This window comes from Eptatretus burgeri, chromosome 14 (genome assembly GCF_056783735.1).
Source record: "Eptatretus burgeri isolate ZD-2024b chromosome 14, Ebu_testis_v1, whole genome shotgun sequence".
Lineage (NCBI taxonomy): Eukaryota > Metazoa > Chordata > Myxini > Myxiniformes > Myxinidae > Eptatretus > Eptatretus burgeri.
The window spans coordinates 49,460,908-49,485,388 of record NC_140974.1 but is presented as its reverse complement, the minus strand read 5'-3'; the positions used below and the strand labels follow the sequence as shown (position 1 = coordinate 49,485,388).

General features: G+C 42.9%; 1 protein-coding gene across 6 annotated transcripts in view; it reads left to right on the top strand.

Annotated features, from left to right (window-relative positions):
• Nucleotides 1-8,801: 8,801 nt before the first annotated feature.
• Nucleotides 8,802-24,481, top strand: part of LOC147013148 (netrin-G2-like) — a 127,164-nt gene continuing 111,484 nt past the window's right edge. The window contains exon 1 of one of the 6 annotated variants that reach the window (XM_085854769.1): nucleotides 8,802-8,867. In XM_085854769.1, coding sequence (XP_085710895.1) covers nucleotides 8,817-8,867 — 51 coding nt within the window. In that variant the 5' untranslated portion in view covers nucleotides 8,802-8,816. Of the gene's footprint in view, nucleotides 8,868-9,704; nucleotides 10,334-24,481 lie in introns of those variants that run through there. The other 5 variants (XM_085854766.1, XM_085854768.1, XM_085854771.1 and 2 more) reach the window with 5 other exon arrangements.

Here is a 24,481-nt window from a genome sequence, read left to right as displayed (position 1 = left end):
AACAGACAGGTAAATGGAGTGATGAACAGACAGGTGAATGGAGTGATGAACAGACAGGTGAACAGAGTGATGAACAGACAGGTGAACAGAGTGATGAACAGACAGGTGAAAAGAGTGATGAACAGACAGGTGAATTGAGTGATGAACGATCGTTGAGGCGATATATTCCTTGCTGTTTCAGTTTCTTGTGTGACATCTTACATTTGCACCTGTCTTTGTAAATTTTTTGCTTGGTGGGTTCGGGAAACCTTTTCTGGCATGCTGTCTTCAGGTTTGCGTACAAGGTGTGTGTGTGTGTGTGTGTGTGTGTGTGTGTGTGTGTGTGTGTGTGTGTGTGTGTGTGTGTGTGTGTGTGTGTGTGTGTGTGTGTGTGTGTGTGTACTCGTGAAAATCTTGGGTCAAAATGTCACAAACACACACACACACTTCCTATTCCCCAGTCAATACATCATCGTTGGTGAAGAAATTAAATTTTGTGACTAACGTGATCATTTACAGGAGAAATCATCAGATTCGTGACATTGCTACATGATGGAGATGCCAACAGAGACCGAGACACAGAAAGAGAGAAAAAGAGAGAAAAAGAGAGAAAAAGAGACACAGAAAAAGAGAGAAAAAGAGACACAGAAAAAAAAAGAGACACAGAAAAAAAAAGAGACACAGAAAAAAAAAGAGACACAGAAAAAAAAAGAGACACAGAAAAAAAAAGAAAAAAAAAAAAAAAAAGACACAGAAAAAAAAGGAGACACAGAAAAAAAAGGAGACACAGAAAAAAAAGAGACACAGAAAAAAAAGAGACACAGAAAAAAAAGAGACAGAAAAAAAAGAGACACAGAAAAAAAAGAGACACAGAAATAAAAGAGACACAGAAAAAAAAGAGACAGAGAAAAAAAAGAGACAGAGAAAAAAAAGAGACAGAGAAAAAAAGAGACAGAGAAAAAAGAGACAGAGAAAAAAAAGAGACAGAGAAAAAAAGAGACAGAGAAAGAGAAAGAGAAAAAGAGAGAAAGAGAGAAAGAGAGAAAGAGAGAAAGAGAGAAAGAGAGAAAGAGAGAAAGAGAGAAAGAGAGAAAGAGAGAAAGAGAGAAAGAGAGAAAGAGAGAAAGAGAGAAAGAGAGAAAGAGAGAAAGAGAGAAAGAGAGAAAGAGAGAAAAGAGAGAAAGAGAGAAAGAGAGAAAGAGAGAAAGAGAGAAAGAGAGAAAGAGAGAAAGAGAGAAAGAGAGAAAGAGAGAAAGAGAGAAAGAGAGAAAGAGAGAAAGAGAGAAAGAGAGAAAGAGAGAAAGAGAGAAAGAGAGAAAGAGAGAAAGAGAGAAAGAGAGAAAGAGAGAAAGAGAGAAAGAGAGAAAGAGAGAAAGAGAGAAAGAGAGAAAGAGAGAAAGAGAGAAAGAGAGAAAGAGAGAAAGAGAGAAAGAGAGAAAGAGAGAAAGAGAGAAAGAGAGAAAGAGAGAAAGAGAGAAAGAGAGAAAGAGAGAAAGAGAGAAAGAGAGAAAGAGAGAAAGAGAGAAAGAGAGAAAGAGAGAAAGAGAGAAAGAGAGAAAGAGAGAAAGAGAGAAAGAGAGAAAGAGAGAAAGAGAGAAAGAGAGAAAGAGAGAAAGAGAGAAAGAGAGAAAGAGAGAAAGAGAGAAAGAGAGAAAGAGAGAAAGAGAGAAAGAGAGAAAGAGAGAGAGAGAGAGAGAGAGAGAGAGAGAGAGAGAGGGAGAGAGAGAGAGAGAGCTAGGGAGAGAGAGAGAGAGAGAGTAAGAGAGAAAGAGAGAAAGAGAGAAAGAGAGAAAGAGAGAGAGAGAGAGAGAGAGAGAGAGAGAGAGAGAGAGAGAGAGAGAGAGAGAGAGACATGTGGTTGGTGTCGTAATTATAATCGGACACAAACATCTCAATTATAAACACGCCTTGAGGGAACCACCACGGCACAGGGGCAGCCGGTTGACGACTGGAGTGCTCAGTGTTTACACAATTATATCCTCGCAAGTTTCCCGAGGCGATAGAAACTTCTTGTGGAGGATTCGTGGTGAGTACGTGGGGTGTGTTCATCCACCAAGTTTCGTGTAGAGCGCTCGCCAAGTGGCTTAAGCACTCAAACAAGCATTCCATTCGAAACCATTGATAAGGAACGGCTAGCTTGGCAAGCGCTAGCTCGCCGCTTGGTAACTGCACACACTCCTTCGCAGCTTCACTCGTCCTTGGCATTCCCACCGCAGCCTTGTGAAACGTCCGAAGGAAACACGTTTTTTCTTACCTTGTTCAGAACAGGTGTTTCGTTTCCTTTTTAATGAACACTCAGCGTACACATCTCGTGGTGTGAAACACCCTGAACCGGTCTCTGATTGAGATTTAAATATCCACCCATTGACATGATGGACATAATTATGGCCGACTTCTCACTTTCTCCTGGATAAACCCATAAGCGTGTCCTGTCAAAAAACCCGACGTGAACAATGGATTTGAACCAACAAACCTGCAATTAATTATAGGCTGCACCAGAAAACCACCCACCTTCGGCCCACAGATTCCAAAAGGGTCGAGTCAAATAGTAGGTCGAATTTAGATGAGCCAATGACACGCTCTTCACGGCGAACTCTCTGCCTACCTTTTCATCAATCGAAAGAGATTGTTTTTGTAAGATCTATTAGCATCAAAAGATAGCCCTTTGGTGCTCCTTCGTGTGCCATCACCGAGTCTTTCTAAATGTCAGTCGACAGGCAAACAATTGTTTTGACCACACACTGCGCCCTTCCAGTAAATCGAAAACCACAATGGTTGGGTTACCTTGTTAGGTTAGTCACACACACACACACACACACACACACACACACACACACACACACACACACACACACACACACACACACACACACACCCACACACACACACACACACACACACACACACACACACACACATACATACATACATACATGCATACACACACATACATACATACATACATACATACATACACACACACACATACATATATATATATATATATATATATATATATATATATATATACACACACATACACACACACACACATATATACACATATATCCATACACACATACATAATCCATACACACACATATATACACATATATCCATACACACATACACACACATATATCCATACACACACATAAACACATAGACATATATATTGTTGTGGTTACCAAATTCGCAAACCACCATTCAGGTCCCTTAGGTGAGGTATCTCGGTAAGTATATGTGTAGTTAGGCCCAAACCCGTTGTCTAGTGGGAATACATGTCATTTATGCGTGCTGCGACTCTTCAGGATAGCCGTTTTTCTTTTACTATCTTTAATTTGGACCAACCGCCATTGTTACCACCACATCAACCACCCACCGCCACGACCTTCACGTCACACCTCGCAACCGTCGCATCGCCACCGTTCTTGCGCCGCTTGTGGGTACCGGTGTTGGACTCGTGCAGGGCGCGCGCCGAACAGCGTGTACAAAATCACGGATTTTGTGTTTCAAAAACGGATCAAAAACGACACACGCCCACTTTTTGCCGTCCAATCGGTGAGCGAGGGGCGAATTGGCCCCGCCCCCAGGGCGTTGGAGGGCGATCGATATATGCAAATTTATGGATCAAAAAGCATTCACGCCCACTTTTTCTCGGGACAATGGGGAGCGAGGTGAAAGGTCGAAGGGAGGGGGTCAAAGATGAGAGGGCGAAGCCACGGGGCTGATATAAGCGACCGTGTTCGTCAGTCCAGTGAGTAGTAGAGTCGAGAGGGAACAGAGAGTTAAGACTTCGCGGGCCGTGGAGTTGGCAAGAAGGAGCTGGTCGTCGTGTGCGTTGGAGTCGGAGCGGAGGGGACGGAGCTGTGGAGAGGCGGCGAGGGCAGACGAGGGGGTGCTCGCGTCGTGCAGGGAACTGCACCCCAGGGAGGCCGACAGCGCGACCTGGCCGAGGTGGAGACGCTCGTCGCGGGGCAATAAAAATCCTCTATACCCTGAGCATCAGCAACCCCCTCCTGTTTCCCCCCGCGCTGAGATAGTGTGACCAAGGGGGCCCCTTTCCCACCCCCTACCAGATACTGCCCGCGAGGCCCGCGGAGTTGAGGCACCATCGCCGCTCCGCGTCTCATCACCAGACGGGTAGGCCCGACCCGGTCTCGGCCTCAGGCCCGCCTCATCCTTGAGGGTATTCTTTCCTTGGTTTTGGGTATGTGTTGTCGGCGCCGTCTGTGAAGTAAAATTGTATAAGTGTTGCCGTGTGCTCGTGTAATCGGTATTAGATCTGCATTGTCGCATTTGCTTTTTGTGTAAATTGCATTGTGTTTTTTCTTTTCTGTGTGCTTTTGGTGGAATTGAATATGTGTGCTTTCCGTTCGTCGCGAATAAATGTGCTTTGTGTTGAACTGTTTCCCGCTTCGCTTCGTCATTTCCTTCATTGAATCCTCATCTTGCTTCACGTAAAGGGTTGGTAGTGGGCTGAATACGCCCGATAATTAATCGAACCGTCGAGGTCGACGATAACACCGCTCGGTTATCCCGATAGTACGGAACGGGTCGCTTAAGTGGCCCGTGTCCGAAGTCGACCCGCGGCGAGGTGCGATCGCCCGGTCTACCCTCCGCGTGGGTACTTAGGTAGGTCGAATTTGGCGAGCAACCCTATCCCACGCGGGGGCTGATTGGCTCGATCGCGGTGAGACCGAAAGGTCCACCCGTGACTGGTTCCCGGCGTTAGTCCGAGAGGGTCACGACTGGATTGTCCGTCCGGTGGGCGACGTGCCGCGATTCGCGTTACGTGGCCATCAGCACGCCGGCGGGCGCGAATCCGCAACAATATATATATATATATATATATATATATATATATATATATATATATATATATATATATATATATATATGTACACAAACATACACACACACACGCATTCGTGCACACATACATACACCCATACACACATAAACATATATATATTTTATATATATATATATATATATATATATATATATATATATATATATATATATATATATATATATATATATATATATATATATATATATATATATACACATACACACATACATACACCCATGCACACACATACATACACCCATACACACACATACACACATAGGCACATATATACACCCATACACACACATACACCCACATACCCATATATACACCCATACACACACATACACCCACACACCCATATACACACATACAGACTGTAACACATATACACATACATACATACACATACATACATACACACATATACACATACTCACGTATATACACATTCCACACATAGACACACATACATACATACATACATACATACATACATACATACATACACACATATGCACACACTTGTACACACATGTACACACATACACACATACACATACATAAACACACATACTCATCCACATACATACACATGTACACACGTACACAAACATACATATACACATCCACTCACACACAAACCCATACACATACACACATCTACATGTACACATGTACACACGTACACACATGTACACACACGCACCCATATACTGTAGACATATACACACATAACACCCATATACACACATACAAACATATACACACATGTATACACACATACACACACATACACACATACAGACATACATACATACACATATACACACATACACATACACACATAAATACATACACATAAATACACACATATACACCCATACATACATACACACACATACACACATACATACATATACACCCATACATACATACACACATATACACATATACACACATACATATACTCACATACATACTGTTACAAATCTGGAAGCCTTGTGCACACAGATAGACAGCCGTCCCCTATAGCTCAGTTATATCAGTAAGTACGTGTTTTTAGTTAGGGTCCCATCCCTTGTTTAATGGGTAATTAAATGTTCATGCGCTGCGGAGTTATTTTAATAGTTATGATTTGAATTACATCCCTGAATCTTCCTCGACAACAACAGCATCACCCTCACCTTCACCTCGCTCTGGCCGACGCCATGGTGCCCGTGGTGGGCGGAGTTCAAGGAGGAGCCTTGCGGCGGCCCTCGACTAATCAGCGTGCTACGAGTGAGGTGGCCGCCGCTCAGCCAATCAGACCCCACGACGGTGAGAAAGGCGGTCCGCGTGACGTCACCACGCCCCCAGGCCAATCGATGGACTTGCCGCTCGTTTTGGCCATTGGGGAAGGCGAAGAGAGATTTTGCATGCCAAAATCGTCCAGTGAGGGAGAGCGGGGAGCGAGGAGGCACCTCCTCGCCCCTGGAAAAGGGTGAATAAGATTGCGGCACGATTGGACCAAGAAGAGACTTTTGGTTGTCGGCTCGAGCGCGGAGAAAAACAATCTGCACCCCCCCGTCTGTTCGAGCGTGTGCTCTGGCTCTCTGCTCATCTTGTCGCTGGCGTGGTCTGGCTCTCGGTCCGTATCTCGTCGCTGGCTCGGGTCTGGTCACGTGCTGGAGCCTGGCGCTGCCTCCATACCCGGTGTTTGCAGCGGCATCGAGCTGCGGGTTCAAGTCCCGCCAAATCGGATTGACAAGGGCCGCACGAGGCGGGAAGGTGCATTTACTTTTTGGGGTATTTGTGTGTGCACGTGTGTGTCTGGGGCCCCGTCTTTAAGTAGTAACTTGTTAAGTGCTCTTTTTGCCTTGTACATACTTGCATTTTATATTCGTCATGATAACTCTGCCCTTACGTGCTTCCCTCATTCCCTACCTACTGTTAATAAATATCCCATTGTTGAATGTTTCAGCTCATTTCTGTTCCTTCCTTCATTGGTTTAGCAAGGTGCATGTTGGGGAATTAAAGAAGGCCGTTGTTGCCGTAGTGGTGTGCATTTGGGACCGACGGAAGCTCAGTGACCATCTGCTCGGGTCACGCACAGGTCGTCCCGTACGAGTGCCATCGAGGGTGTGAATACTCGGTAGCTCGCCACGTGGGCCTCAAGGTATTTTGAAGTTTGGGAAATAACCCTGTCCCACGTGGTGGAATTATTGACGATTCGTGGTCCTGTAAGGGAGCCGGAACTCTCGGAGTTTTCCGAAAGGTACGATCTACATTCCGGGTGTTTGGCAGAGTCGACCCTACTGCTCCACCTAGCGGTCGTGCTCGCTGCTAACACCCGGCTCCATAACAATACATATACATAAACATACATACACATACATACGCATATACACACATACAGACATACACACATATACACACAGACATACATACATACACATACACACACATACACCCATATACACACATACACACATACTTACACACGTATACACACATGCAAACATACACACATATACACACATACAAACATACATACATATACATACATACACATATACACACATACACACATATACATACACATATACACATACAGACATACAGACATACATACACATATACACATACAGACATATATACAAATACAGACATACTCACATATACATACATACAACATACACACATATACACACATACAGACATACATACATATACACACATACATACATATACATACAAACATACATACATATACACACATGCATACATATATACACACATACATACATATACATACATAAAAACATACATATACATACATACACACATATACACACATACAGACATACACACATATACATACATTTCCACACATATACACACATATATACACACACACACACACACACACACACACACACACACACACACACACACACACACACACACACACACACACACACACACACACACACACACACACACACACACACACACCTCGTCTATTGAGTGACTCATGGTGTTTGGGGTTTTTCCATGGAAAACGTGCGTGAGGATATTTTCCCGTTGAACTCGATTTCACCATTAACCCTGCACTTTCCAACTTGTTTTCCTGGGGTCACATGACTACGGCGAAGGTTGCGCAATGGTGGAGGATTCGGTCGGGGGTTGAGGGTGGGGGGTTGAGGGTGGGGGTTTGAGGGTGGGGGTTGAGGGTGGGGGAATTCCAAACGTGACGTCGACCTCCTGGGTTGAACTTTCAAAAAAATAACAAGGCTTATTGGAGAAGGTACGTTGGACGGAGTGAGTTTCTTCCCAAGAAAAGAAAGAATTGATTCATTCGTCTTGTGTCAGCCAGGAGAGGGAGATGGTCGCACCCCTCACCGCGAGCCGTGGATTTGCAACAAAGCAGCAGCTCGGTGCATGGCGCCTCGTACACTTTCATTATCTCCCTCCTCCCACGGACTGTGACCGACGCGTTCATTGTGCGCCTGACACGGCGGTCAGGGGCAGCGCGGATCGCGCATCCCCACTCACGGCTGGCTGCATCTGCCGGCGTGTTATCTCTCGGGAAAGGGCGAGTTGTTCTACTCCCTCACACTCGCGTCTCTCGTGCTGGCGTGGTGGATGGGGGGTCGGATGGAGACGGGGGTCGGATGGGGGGTCGTATGGAGACGGTGTGGGGCGGGGTGTTCTCCGTTTGCGGTCGAAAAATCGCAAAACATCCGTCCCATTCGGTTTCGATTTTCCAACTCCCCGGTCATTTTTATCCCCTTAATTCCGCAGAAAATACAGTACGAGCTCATAATTACGAACACACCAGTTTCAGTACTTTTACGCACCGATGAATCTTGTTCCACGGAGAGCTCCGCGAGCGCGTCCCGACAGGTGCCTGGAGGGCGCTTCGCACGCTTAACCCTTGACGCGTCGACCGCACACCGAGCTCTTTATTGATCCGTAAGGTGCATGGGATGGGATCATGGGACGAACAGGCTTGGAGAGATCGGGGGATCGTCGAACCACCGGCTTGGTGACAATTTCCTCGATAATTCATTTTCATTGCAGTTTTGGTGTGGTTCGTGGATATATAATTATGTTTGCATATACAATAATTATATATATATATATATATATATATATATATATATATATATATATATATATATATATATATATATATATATATATACATACATACATATACATACATATACACTTTTATTTCCGAGTACCTCTTAGCTGGAATGGAGTGTCAGTTCACTTTCTATTGGGAATCCACTCCGTGCTTATGGTGGCTCGAGCCAGAAATGCGTCCGTGGATTGATTCCTTTTCCCAAGGAGTTTGGCTGACGATCCTGCCAAAAACGGCTTCTTAAAGCCATGTAAGCTGAGTGATGCTGCGGTTAGCAGTGAAACAGCTGACACCGCATTAGGCAGTGGGCGGCTCTGTGCTTTCCACATGCAGCAACTGAGTCGGTTTTCCCATTTAATGTTGAATATATATATATATATATATATATATATATATATATATATATATATATATATATATATATATATATATATATATATATTGTACGGGATTATTCATTGCAGTGTTGTCCGTTCATTCACTGGCAGCTGTTTGTGGAACTTCTCCAAATGTTGTCTATCCCTCTACATTCTGTCCCTAGTACGTGCACCTGGACGGGCTTCTGGATTGGTATTTCCGGGAGGGTCTTGCAACTGCACTCATTAGAATCATCACCTACGCACTTCCCAGACGCTGGAGAAACTTACCGTCCTGGACTCACGCTAGGTCCACGGCTCGTTTCCGCGCGTGCTACTCTGGGGATTATCACCGGACGGGGGAGGGAGGTGGGGTGGAGAGGTGTGTGTGTGGGGCGGTTGCAGGGAGGGTGCAGAAGAGGAGGCGAATCTCGAGCGCTGCCTTAAATCGCTCTGCGTGTCGGACTTCCGCGCTGTACAAAGAGTGCGAGTGTGCAGCCCGGCGGGACCGGTCCAGACAAATATCCCGGTCTCGAGTATCCATTTCCTCTGATCGTCTTCACCCGGATTCTTTGGACTGTGTTGTCTCACGTGCTGTGGTTCGACATCGCTGTTGGAACTTCTCTGCGTCCGTCCCGAAAAGCGCACGAGCTGCGAGCTCCACCACCTAATTTACCCGGAGACCCGTCGGACGATGCAGCACTCTTCGACGCCCCTCTCCGGCGTTTGCTGACCATGGTTCCCACGGTCCCGACTGGACTCGCATGGCCCGACGAGCCACTGCGCCGGGTCCTCTTACTCCTCGGAGCCGCGCTCAGTCTGGGCTCCGCTTCCCAACTACCGCCGTACAGTCGGTGCAAGGTTACCGTACACAGCTCTGACGATGTTGCAGCGTGGGAATATCACTCCTGTCAACCACAAACCACGGACCTGGCCCGCTATGCTCGCATCCACGTGGACCCAATGGACATAACCTGTGGGAAACCACCAGAGAACATCTGCGCGCTGGTATGGTGTCTGTTGTGTCTAACAGAAAAGAGAAATTCGCACATCGATGCATAGTAAAGCCAAATTCCTCCATCCATTATTTGCCTTGCTCTTGTCAGTTCAAACTATGGTCATTCTGATGATCGGTTCCCACTCGATGGTCTACAAGAGGTGTTCAAAATGTTCTACGAACGAGATACTAGTACTTTAATCTTTAATTCTATAAGTGCAGTGCAGTATATGTAATTAATTATGAAAATAAACAATAAAAGAGCAATCTGAGATTGTAGACCCTCATCAGGACTTATTTTGTGTGGTGTTTGTGTACTGGTGTGTTATGTGATTAATTAGAGACATAACTAGAATTGCCACTTTATACCTGCTGACAGTGATGACTGGGTGCCAAGGCATCTCGCTTTGATGAAACCCCTCTTTGATCCGACATCTGACCCTGACCCGTGACAGTTTTTTTTATTACTATTCAATTGAATTTAGAATGGGATTAAAATAAATTCAATTAAAACCAAATGGAAGACCAAATAGATACAGTCCTGCATTGGAGTATTTAGAAGGAACCCGAACAAGCAAAAAATAAAGATGAAGACATCAGGAGGAACCTGAATAGGATTAGCATTTCAGCTGCGACTACTCCACCCTCAAAACCATCCAGGCACAGCCAACTGAACCTTAATTCAAAAAACAATTAATAATAATCAAAAAACAGAAAGAACCCAAATCAAAAAATTAAATGATTCTGGCTGCCAGACCATGCGTCCGATCAAGTTGAAATTTAAAACAACTTTTCTACATTAAGACGAGATCATAATTGTGTAGTTTCACGTCGATTGATTTAGCGGTTCCAGAGAAAACATTACTTAATATTTTCTTCAATCCAGTATGGCTGCCAAACCATGTGACCTATCAATTATTCCTTTACAAAGTTGCACACTCATGGCTTGGGGAACACTTGTGTAAAGTTTCCCCTTAATTTGTCCAGCCTTTCTGGAGAAGAAGATTTTTTTCCATGTTATAGGGTAAATCCAATATGGCTGCCAAACCATGTGACCTATGATGTCATATGTGTGAACCTTTTGGTCCTCATGGATAGATGGTCATACATGTAAAGTTTCGCCTCGCTCTGTTCAGCCACTTGAGATTTTTAAAGTTTTTTTTTAATTTTTTTTTTAAACACATAACCGATGACGGCAACAAATATTTTCCTGTTGACCATTTTATCCTTTGACCCTCAAAAAATTTCATACTGATCTGATGGAGCATTCTACACATGCAATTATGATGTCATAATTATGATTAAAGCATTCTACATGAGTCGTCGCACCAATGGTGAAAATTTTATTTCAATCCGACAAGCGGTTGCAGAGAAAAACATGAAAGTTCTGTGCGGACAAACAATGAGACAGACAGACAGACAAACAAATGGACCCAAATGCAATACCCTGTCCTTCGGCCACGGTAATAAATGTATTTATTATATTTCTAGCAATGCATCTGTTGTTTTTTATCCTGTACTCATTTGGAGAATTTTCCAAATCTCGTTCGTCGAACTTTTTGAACACCCGTCGTATCATGCTTTATGATCCCTTGTGATATTTTGATGAGAATCGATTGGTCATTAATTCATTTTATCATTGTTTTCTCACAATATGCATGATGTGTGTGTGTGTGTGTGTGTGTGTGTGTGTGTGTGTGTGTGTGTGTGTGTGTGTGTGTGTGTGTGTGTGTGTGTGTGTGTGTGTGTGTGTATATATATATATATATATATATATATATATATATATATATATATATATATATATATATATATATATGTACACACACACACATCTGTAAAATGTTTGAGTCTATTTTGCCATCAAAGGCAAAATTGTTCTCTTGGCTCTCCCTCCTTGAGTGATCTAAAAATGAACACTGAGTAAAAAATTATGTATATAATATATTATATATATAAAAAAATTCCCCGATCGATTTGAGGAAGTGTCGGAAAGATTATGCGATTGTAGCAAAATGGTCTCTCCCATACGAGTGTGATTCGGGGCAGAGTGCCTTGGGTCTAACTCAGCGCGTCTTCTCTCCTCTTGCAGGCTCATTGACTCTGTCATTAGAAGCGATGGCCAAATAGCATCAGACAGCATGAAGGCGAATTGATCGACGCGATAGGAAAGTCAAGAAGCTTCATGGTCATAGACCTTGGAACTCGAGCTACTTAATTAGCCGTCAGGAGGAACACCATAGGGATAGTACCAGAGGTCACACACTTATTACTGTTAAGTTCCCTATCGTGTTGTGTTGGTCCGATTCCAGACACGACTGAATACAATGTCGGATTCGCATGCAGATGCATGCTACATTCCACCTCAAGCCATGACAAAGTGTGTCGACCCTCTTATATATGTTTACCCTGGTGTACCATCTGCTGGCATTAGCTGGTGGACGTTAGAGATCCCACGGCATCTTTTGCGAAGTGGAGATGAGTTATTGCTGGCATCCTGAAAGAAAGAGAGAGAGAGAGACAGAGACAGAGACAGAGACAGAGACAGAGACAGAGACAGAGACAGAGAGAGAGAGAGAGAGAGAGAGAGAGAGAGAGAGAGAGAGAGAGAGAGAGAGAGAGAGAGACAGAGAGACAGAGACAGAGAGAGAGAGAGACAGAGAGACAGAGACAGAGAGACAGAGAGACAGAGACAGAGACAGAGAGACAGACAGAGACAGAGACAGAGACAGAGAGACAGAGAGACAGAGAGACAGAGAGACAGAGACAGAGAGACAGAGAGACAGAGAGACAGAGAGACAGAGACAGACAGAGAGAGAGAGAGAGAGAGAGAGAGAGAGAGAGAGAGAGAGAGAGAGAGAGAGAGAGAGAGAGAGAGAGAGAGAGAGAGAGAGAGAGAGAGAGAGAGAGAGAGAGAGAGAGACAGGCTATGATGCACTTAGCTTTTACACCAAATGCTTATCATTATTTTATAATGACATACCTGAGTTCATGATTTGACAATTACTTTTCATTACGTGTGATATGTACTTGTACAAAGCATCTTCTATCTTGTTATCTGTCGATCTATCGATGTACCTAGCCATTATCCATTGATTTATCAATCCATTGATCTATGTACTGATATACATTGATGTATCTATCGATCTATGCACTGATCTATCTGTCTATATATCTATCTTTCAATATGGTGAAGACTAATGCACTTCGTGTATTTGTTCAACATGTTCTCGGAATGAGATAATTTCACCTTTCAAGAAACTCCATTTTTTTTTCTTCAATTCTCAATTTTTACAAGTTTGGATAACTGTTAGGGGCAAAACATTCGTGCCAATTATATATACAGTACTTGTATATTGACAAGTATAAAAAGATGATGGTATTTGCTGGACTTGTGAGAGAATGGTATTTCCTTCCGAGAACCTCTTAAACACCCCACATGTAAGAAGACATTATCAGTTTGAATAAGACACATAAAGAGATGTATTACAAACACTTATTTTTCATAAATATCATGAAAGGACAAGTATAAATCACAGGAGTATCATTTTATCTTCCAAGTCATCATAACTTAAAATCACAATCTCAGATAAACTACAATCTTTAATGTGTAATCCATTTAATGAGACTGCTCAACTTATAACAAGGTAATCAGGTTGCTTCTGCAAACTTCTTTGTTGTTAAAGAAACTACTTCATTATGCATTAATGTTCAAAATTTCATTCATCTCGAGTGATGTCATCGGTGTGTTGGTTTAGCACTTAGCTCTCATAAGTAATTGCTTTATGAATGCAGCTTTTATATCTGTCTGGAAAAACAAATGTGAACAGGACTTTTATCTACACAACGTTCTTTGAAGTTACTCTTCTTTTGTGCGAAGCTATACTTCGACCAATACCGTCTTACGGCTGTGATTCCTTCATTCGGTCAGAATCTTGTGCAATGGGGGTGTAAGCTATTTTTTACATGAGGCTAATCGGTTGGCCAAAACATTACAGAATACAGCCGATAGTGGTTTGAAGTACCACACCCTGCCTGTCATCCGGTTTCATCTTGTTCTTACAGATGGGGACATTCACTTGATTCGTGCTTCTGTTGTATGTCTATGGTTTTCAAAATGATACAGTGCCAAATCTATTATCGTATGTCCCCTCCCTCCAGGCATTTTGGAACGCTGCCCATTGTCACCTCATTCTCCGATATCTTTGCCTTTCTGTTCCACTTTTACCCCATGTCAGTCTGTGACCCTGATGCCCTCCGTTATGAGGCTCCTCCATGAAGTTACATTTCTGCATTCAAAATACAAATAAATAAATAAACAAACAAGCAAACAAGGCAGGGATGGGTTGAAGTTTCTGGCTGTTACTTCACTTTTGTCTGCAGAGGAACTATAGATGTGATTGTACCAAATACAGAACTTTTTCTGTTGTGCAATGTCTCACTCTTTTCAAGGCCGGGTGAAAAGCTCCTGTTAATATAACCCCCGTTTGATCGGAAGAAGCAGCAAGCAAACTGAGTTGTGTGGAAATTGCATTTGTTCCATTTGGTTCCATTCACTTCGAAGTTGCCTTGAACAAAGTACAATAACAAACTATTTGCTGCCTCGGCCACACGCTAATTGTGGAACTGAGGTGGAAACAAGACAAATGCAAATGATCCGAGCTGAAGTGCAGTTTTAAAACATAACTGTTCAACCTATGTGTTTCTGTTAAATCTAGGACTATAAAGGGTGGTTTTAATAAATGAACAATGTGGAATATGCTGGAAAAGTGGACAATTTTTTCACACTCAGCATTTAGAGGATAAAGCATGGATAAACCTCATGAGGGGGGGGGAGTGGTGGGGGAGAGATTTCCACTTGCTTTCTGACAGTGGAGTGAAAAACGACATCACAAATATGTTGTCCAGGAAGTTATGTCACTCCCGCCAAGTTCACCAGGCTGTATTTGTCTCGTCAAGTCCAATGTTGTCTAATGTCTATGTCTCTGTCTGCATGTGCTGCACAAGTTTTGTGTAACTGCTCCTCCATGAGCTTCAGATGTTGTTAAAAAAATGTAATTTGTTACTCAAAGTGTGATACTACACCTTTTCTTTAATAACGATGCTGCCACATATGATGTGTTCAGTTGCCGATCACGTGATCAGAGGTGCCAATTTGGATGATCATATCCATGCAAAATGTGAGGTGTGTCAGGTGGCCAATCACATGAACATAGGTACCAATTTGGATGATCATGTCGATCAGCATCAGGTGTTTATACAGATCCACATTGATCGTGAAACATCCTCGGACTGCATCAAAGGTACTTGGACATTTCCATGAGATAGAGAACAAGAGGTCAGCCGGAATAAAGAAAGAGCATAATTTTCTATTTAATTTCACATGCAATGAAATTGCAAATTCTATTTCGTTGTTTCCTCTCCATCAGTGCAATGAAGAATGCTGTGCATTCTCATGGAACTAATTGTCCTTCTCACTCAGATGTCATGAAAGTATAAAATGAATCAACTCCGGAACTACAACAAGAACTCTGCAGGACCAGTGATACTTGAGTATAAACGTAATGTGATGGAGCCACGCTTCTGAATCTTGTAATTGCGTCGGGTATCCCTTTTGGGCTCATTAATTAAGAGCAAAAATGGCTGTTTGCATTTATTCCACCTTCCCTTTGGACGTTGTATGTGAGGTCACTATGACCAGGCCAACAGGGAAAGCTAGCAGTTGTTAACGTGTAATTGGGACGAGTGAAATGGTTCATTTCAACTTTGGGTTCTTTCGCCTGGCAGTAAATCACGAGAATCATCATCATCGTCACGGTTTCCCTTCGTAGCTGAAGACAAGTCGTTCACATGCATGACATGAACAATCTGGGAACGTGAGTTTGTTTATAGTGCAGGAGCTGCTGTTCCAGCACAGCAAACAAACTCTGAGAGAGCAAGCGGTGTGACCTGGTGTCGGAAGGATGTCAGAGAAGAGCAGACCACGGGACAGGAATTTGTCATTTGTTCAAGATGTTGGCGATAACTCGTCTACTCTTTGCGAAAGACACTTTTAGGATCTTTAATATCCCCCAAATACCACTGCTGCAGAGGTCTTAGTCCCCTGGCTTACGGTCAATCCGAGAAACAGAGCGCAGACTGATTCCTCAACAGGCATGCCAAGCAACTGCATGGCAGTTGTTCGAGATAACTGGTTCGAGATTCAAACTCAAGCTGGACAGGTCAGAGGTGAGTAAACCATGATGGTACTTCATCACAATCATTTACACATCTTTTAAAAACCAAATCCCGCACAGATGAGTTCACTTATTGGCACGGGATTGTGTTCATGGATTTGCCAATGACAGGTCAGAGAATTCAATGAAACCATGACATTGGGCTTCGGCTTGTAAACATTTGGCCAGAAACTAAATTGGGGAGGTGTATGTATCATTGCAGGTCTGCTTTGGTTTTTTTGGGGAGCAATGAATCATTATTTTCGGGCGGAATGCCAATGTGTTACCTGAAAGTACAATAATTGCCACTGGGCATGCAAACAAACAAGTTGCTGCAATTATTTTGATTAAGCTCTGCCGCTGCAGAAATTAGGGCAGAATGAAACTATATCCTCTGGGGTAAAGGTAAATGTAAAAAAGTCATGCAGTTCATGAGTTTCTCAACCTTTTTTTTTTCAGCTACATTGAAGGTAAACAGCTTCTGTGTCAGATGGTCAACATGACATGATGATCATCATGCACTGTACCCCATCTAAGCCCTATATTGAAGTAGTCTCATGGCAAGGAATGTATTGGGTGGTTTGTTCAGATGGAGGAGCTTATACATATATCACATACAAGACAAATACATTAGTAGACTTCAGCGTACTAGTACATTCATAAACAATGGAGAAACATAATGTTCGTGGTATGTGTACATTTAACTTAGTGAACCTACATCTTAAGCTAAGGGTTCAGATGGGAACACGACTCTTCATCGAAATACATTTGTAGGGTCTTTAAAGTCCTCCAGACTAATTCTGGCAGATGGGACACCCTGCTTGACGTCCATCCAAGGGCCGGCACACTTTGCGATGCAACACCTTACCTGCGAAGCACCATTCGGGCAGTTTATAGTCAGGTCGGGATCAAATCAAGATTAGATAGCTCAAAGGCAAGTGTGCTATCCCTGCACCATCCTGTCTGATGGGGTCTACATACACAAGGTGTTTTCATCATGGGCATTCCTGGTTGTGTTCACCAAGCCTTCTTGGCATTCATATTATCCACCTTGAAGGTGACCAGATGGATCAAACAGTCAGTGAAGAATCAGGAGAAGTTCAAAGCATGAGGTGCAGACTATGTCCGACAATGATGGAGTTCTCATGGAATACATTTCCAGCTGATGTTGACAATGCCTTCATCGTTTAATCTTACTGTTGAAGTTTGAATCAGGATGTTCGGCGTTGCATCACTGAGGACGCTACACTTCAGAAAGGATGTTAAACTGACCCATCCCTTCTGCTGACATTCTTTGGTGGAGGATAAAGATCATGTGATAATTTTTTAAAGAGTAGGCGATATGCAGGTACCTTGGCCGAATTCTAAATTCCTGTGCTGATCTATGGCCCTCAAGGTACCGTTCCCACGGCATAGCCGAACCCCCAGAAATCAGCATAGTCCTCATGATGATGAGATAGAAACTTTGCCTTCTAATGCAATCATATAAGATTTGCTAACCTTGATTGCTTCGTGATTAAGCCCATATCTAACCAAACATTATGCATAGAGAATTGCTGCAAGCAGCTTTTTAACCATGAATCTTTTAAAATCAATGTCAGTTCACTTTATTTTATTGTCATCTTAACTTTCATGTTTCGTACCACAAATACCAGACATCTCAAGGCTTGTTATTTTGTTCATTTTCCGCCATTTACTCATCGTGAAGCACAGTTCAATTGGCGAAGGTATTTGGTTTAAATTAGATATCTGATTTAAATGTTCAACTGCTTCCCTAGATTATTTAAACTCGAGTACATGACCATCAAAGGAGGGTGATTGGATGATGTGCGACTTGATCGGATTGGAGGGACATAGAAATACACCACACAATCCTGCAGTGAACAGAATAAAGAGAGATACCAACAACAACTAGGATGGCACTCGGTAGAGTGCACACCTCCACCAGGCTGAACAGTTTATGTTTTGTATCTCACTGATAGGTCGGATCTGCCTCTGGGTCTTAACCAAAATCTAATCGGCTTGTTCTCGTCATCAACTCAACTCATCCGCCCAGTTGTGTCAGAATCCGTCCATACATTTTTGAGATATGCTATATACCGTTTTTGGCCTGAATCACTTTAAAAATCTCGGATCGTAATGTGGATGCGGATATTCACCAAATTGAATCACTTCATCCTTGTCACACACTCAATCTGGACACCAAGTCTTTTTTATGAATCCGTGTTTAACTTTTTTGAGATATCGTGTTGTGTATCATTTTTGTCCCTATCTCTCAATGGTGAAGTCACTGAAATATTACAGTATTCTAATCCAGATCCAGATCTTCATCAAAATTTAATCAATTTGTACTTGCCAGTTGTCACACATCCAACCGGTCCACCAATTTTTCTTAATATAGAAGTTGGAGGATTTAAATTGGATTATTTTTAATCTTCACGTCCATCTATCCACATAACTACCTCCTTTTGGCTGCAATAAACTCTTTAGTTTCAATCGGCTTCATCATTGATATCCAAGCTCTCAACATAAGTAATATTTTCAACAGAGGTAGTTTTATTCAGCAACAATCTCTATGTTTTACAATTGTATTCCAATCTCGATGTTTTCTCTTAGCACTGTAGCACTTTACATCAATAAACCTGGTACGTGTTATTTTTTGCATAGAATGCAGGCTCATGGAGAAGCAAAATGATGGAAGCTAAAGGAGATAAATGATTTAAACAGAAGAGCAGCCAGTCAGGAGCATAATGGCATTGGACATGCATCCAAATAGGATCTGAAAGGTTGAGGTGGGCAAACAAAAAAAAAGCAAAATGTTGGAGGATAAAGGAGATATGAAAGGAAGAAGCTTTCTTTGCAAGATTAAAGGACATTGTGGGTCGGACGGAAGGACACGGTATAAGATGACTTAAATGTGACCTTGAAATGTTGACAGGAAGAGTGTGCGAGCATAGAAATTAGGAGAATAATTTGCAGGCAGGAGAAAAAAAAAAATAACAGGATCAAAAAGAGTGCAGGTGATTTTAGAGCCTGGACTTTGATTGGCAATAAGGGGATTGCTGGACGTAATGTGCTGACCTCTTGTTTTTGGTTCAGGGCATTGTCGACAACAAACGTTCGTCTCCTTATGAGTTTATTTGAGCATGTTGAAATCCACACTACCGGTCGGTGATCAGAACATTATGGAGAAAAACAAAAGCTGACATCTTCGCCAATTATGAATTTAATTTCCTTGCTTACAATCCAAAAGAGCCTTGTTGCTCTGTGGTCTATCATGGAATTCCCCTTGTAAATAGATGTGATGCTTGCCACCTCAAAAGTGTAAGGGAAGCATCTTGTGCGGAGGACCTGTGATTAAAGGAGGCCAACAGAGGAGATGCTATTTTAGCAGAAAAAGATTTGAGAATCTGGGCACCGATGGGGTCAGGGCTCATACCATTAGTTTCAAGGCCAGACAGAAGCGTGTTAACTTTCTCAGGTGGAAAGCTCACAGAGTTCAGGTGGCATTTGATACAGGGGGAAAGGTCGGGACAGAAAAGGATGAGTTGGTGATCTCCACTTTCAAAGCAACTGCAAAGAAAATGTGTGAAATACTTGCAGGTGAGAGGGATGAATCAGTGAGGCCTTTGAGAAAACGATTCCAAGAGTTATCACTGCCAGAGGATGAGTCCTTGGGTGAAAGGGCAGAAACAAAAGCCGCTCTGGCAAGTTGCCAGACTCGATAGAGCATGGGCATGGCTCTGATTATTGCCAGGGAAATTATCACTTTCATGAAGACATGGCCAGAGGAGACAAATCTGGTAGAGGAGTTGAACAAGACATTGGCAAGGAAGTTCATCATAACCAGGCCCAGCAGTGGCGATTTCCTCATTTGTGTATATCTGGGCTGGGAAACTCACCAATTGGGCCAGGCCTGCTGTCTCACGAAAATCCTTGGCAGTTGTGCCATGGCAGGTTTTTACCGAATTGATTCCTAACCAGATGGCATGGTGGCAGTTGAAGTCACAGCGTAAGAAGAGGAGAGTTAGACTCTGTGGTTAAGGAAGGATGATGTGAGATTTGGAGCAAGCACTATAAGAGCTATCTTTAGCCTCCTATTATTTCCCACAGGAAGACATTTGATCTCACATATGTGGACGTGCTCAAATTGAACATTATGATGATGCCCCACCATTGTGCCACTTATTGAGATCACATGGCTGAATCGTGTTATGACGTTGCTTGGGGCCCTTGTGGGCTTGTTTTTTGCACTTTGGTGTCATAGAAAAATGTAATCATGCTAAAATGTTATGATCAGTGATAAACGAGTAAGAATTCTTCATTTTTGGCCTAAACTTCCTTATTTGCTATAATTTTATTTTCGACCCTATTAATCAAAATCCAAGCCTTTGTGTAGGCAAAAGGAAGTCTTTTGTAAAGCACCTACTTGAGCTTGGTGGTGTTGGCTTAATGGTTAGGGTGGTGGGCTTTGGATCTTAGGGTCCAAAGTTCAAATCCTGCTCAGATGTTGAATTAATACCAGGTGGAGTTAACTCGGCCTGTCATCCTTCCGAGGTCGGCAAAATGAGTGCCAGCATGCTGGTATACTGTGTCAGAGTGGCGACCTGTCCAGGATTGTGTCCAATAGCCAAGGAGTCTGCTTAGGCAGCACCCACGCTCTGCATAGAGTATGGTCCCAATCTCCTCCTCCTCCTCCTCCTCCTCCTGCTCCTCCTCCTCCTCCTACTTGAGCACTTTACCAAATCAGTGAAAGTATAACCAAATAAAGTCATCTCAATGTCAAATGCACTGTAACTTTTAATTTTGAGATGACTTTAACACTTTGGGGCTGGCAGGATAGCTTAGACATATGCACACTAGTGTCTGAGCTGTCCAGCCTGGGTTTGAATCTTGCCCCTGGTGTTTCACAGGTAAGGTGAAACGTTAATGTATCTGCCCTCCCTTGGATGTATGTTAAGCTGAGTGTTCTGTTTGCCCACATTAGTTGTTGGATGTTATAGACCCCGCAGTGCCATTGGCAAAGAGTAGGTGAGCTCTCGCCAGCATCATGGACAAATTACAAATTCCTGCTCCGACTGATTGCTGAGAAGGCAATGGGAAACCACCCAGCATAAGCCTTTTTTTAAACAGGATCGAAGGCTCGTCGTGGAGCTGACACACACACACACACACACACACACACACACACACACACACACACACACACACACACACACACACACACACACACACACACCACTACATGGACATGTAGAGGAACACACAAGATGCAACACAGGACTTGTAGACAAGACAAAAACAGCCACTAAGCTTGGGGGAAGTGCCGTCATTTCCCGGAGCACTCTGGGTATGAGCGACGCCACAACAATGGCGCCACATTTCTCACCGCACACAGGGGGGCATTTCCTTAGGCGGAATGTCTCCCTCCCTATGGATGCCAACCTATGGTGATTGTCCGTGCTCTTGTCCTTTTATATGCTGAACGTCAAGTGAGGAAGCAGTACGTACCATTTTTTTTGACTTTTGTATGACTCAGCCAGTGTTTGAACTGCCGATCTCCCAGACTTGGAGTGAACATTAAAACCATTACACCACTAAGTCTGTTAAGAAACTGCTTCAGCAGCACTGACGCTCTGTCGCAAGTATGTTACACATCATCATAACACCTCATGATACATGCAGCTTCTTCAAAAGGTCATCGACAGCAAATAGATGGGAAGTGTTTTGTATACATGATTGAGGCTCATGGAAGGGCGAGATGATTGATGGTACAAATAGGCAACAAACTGACAGTGGGAAATTGGACAACAGTTGTACACAACAAGCAATGGAATGAACAAGCAGAAAAAGAGGAGAGAAAGGATGGAGGCTGAGGGGGGGAGGTGGGGGGAAAGATATAGTAACATGCAACAGGGTTGGCTTGGGTCGGGTTCTTTGGCGTAGGAATTATCATAGGTATGGGGATGGTGGATGACACGAGATGGCTTGTGTTGCACCAATTTGAATCCCTTGAAGAAAGAGTGGGATTGAACAGCCTCAGGACTGTGGGTTCCAGTTAGTTTGAAATCTTTAAAAACAAAACCTATTTTTAACAGCAAAATTTGCATTTTGTTGTTCTTAAAGGTGATCACAAAGCTTTCCTTTCATCAAATAAGAAAACACATGACAGTCTCATGTGTGTATCTTATATCATCTGAGAAATGTGTTCACAACTCACAGTCCACTTCCATTATACCATGGAGAATTGAGTCTGAAGGTTTTTAGCTCACAATGCTGGGATTCCATGCAGGGTCAAATCCCTTATACTGTGTTGATCTGTACGTTATCCATCAATGTCCTGCAATTCAGGTGAAAATACATCCACGTCTCTTATTGTCCCTGTCACGCATGCAATGCCTGTACATGTACAAGCTCCTTCACAAGTCTTAAATCACTATCTTGAGTATAAAAAGTTTCCCACCGTCATTACTGGATTTTGATCTGTAAACCATGTCTATCCCTCAGCCTAATTTAGGCTTTGCACTTGCTGAGTGTCCTAAGAACACTGTTGTGACACACTCAGAGTGTAGAAAGTGTAACATCAGAGGCCTCTAGGGGCCACAATCCAACCAGATCCTTATGTTGAATGTCTTCACAGTTGCAGGCATGTCACATTGAGTATCGGACACATTGAGGACGGCGTGATAACTTCGTTTTAAATGACAGCGGCCACAAACCATTGCATATTCAGGGGCAAAGTGTCCACTAGATTCTATATTGTCATGGCAACGACCTCATTGTGACATTACCTGCATGCGTAAATGCCAGCAAGGCACCATTCAAATTCGCACCTCGGAATGTTGAATACGGCTCAATTTGACAAGCTATAGTTGCATTTTCAAAACGCTTGTGAAAACCTTGTAATGTCTCTTTGTCTGTCATTTGTGATAGATCTGTGTTCAGATGGAACAACACACGCACAACCTACACACAATAATACGCCCTTCTACACGATGAGTGATGTGTTCTTCTTGTGATGCAGAAATAAAACGAATTTGTTCAAATGATATACCTCGATTCAGAAGGGAAAAGCAAATAACATCATAAGGACATCAGCTTTGGAAACTCAGCAAAATAAACAAACTTAAACTTTCGACACAATCACTCAAGTTTAAATTTACACACATTATCCGCCTTGGCACTGTGTTCTTACTAAGCTTTTTTAGTTTTTACTCCCAGACATCAATTCATTATTGTGGCGCCGCTGGCCCACATGAACCTTCCTTGGATCTACTTTGGCTGCAAATTACCGGGACAAAGCTATACTTCCTGGCTTTGATCCAGAAGCTCTTTTTTGTTTTGTTTATAACATTCTCCATTGGATTGCAAGATCATTGTGCCGAGACTCTTCGTTGGAATACAATGTTGCACGAGGTCTTGGGAGGCATGAAAACTCCCTATTAAACTCTGTTCATGTGATTACAACGTAATCTTGTGATAATTTTTCCTTGTTGCAGCATCTTGAATGTAAAAATTACCTCCGAGCTTTCACAACCCTTAATTCCCCTGGTGATCTCATCTTTAAGTCTGTTGTTTTTTTTTTATTGGCACAATTTCTTCAAATCTCTACACGTGTTGCTCGAAACAGAACAAGTGGGATTATGTGATTATGGTTCTATGAACCTGAACAAGAAAAATTCATCAAAGTGCTTTTGTCAATTTCATCGACATGTCACACTTAGAAGACAGGAATACCTCTTCCTTGAAAGGTATTACTTTAGTTGGACAATTAATATCTTCTCTCCTTCAATAGCAATTACATGGGGCCTTCAAAATGTTCTCGCAAATGGATACTTGTAATAGTCCAAGACTTGTCAAAAATGTAGGAGGTGCATATACAAATAAATATACATTTATGCAGTTTAAAAGTTGCTTCCGGTTTAAGATGCAGTCTGCAGTTGG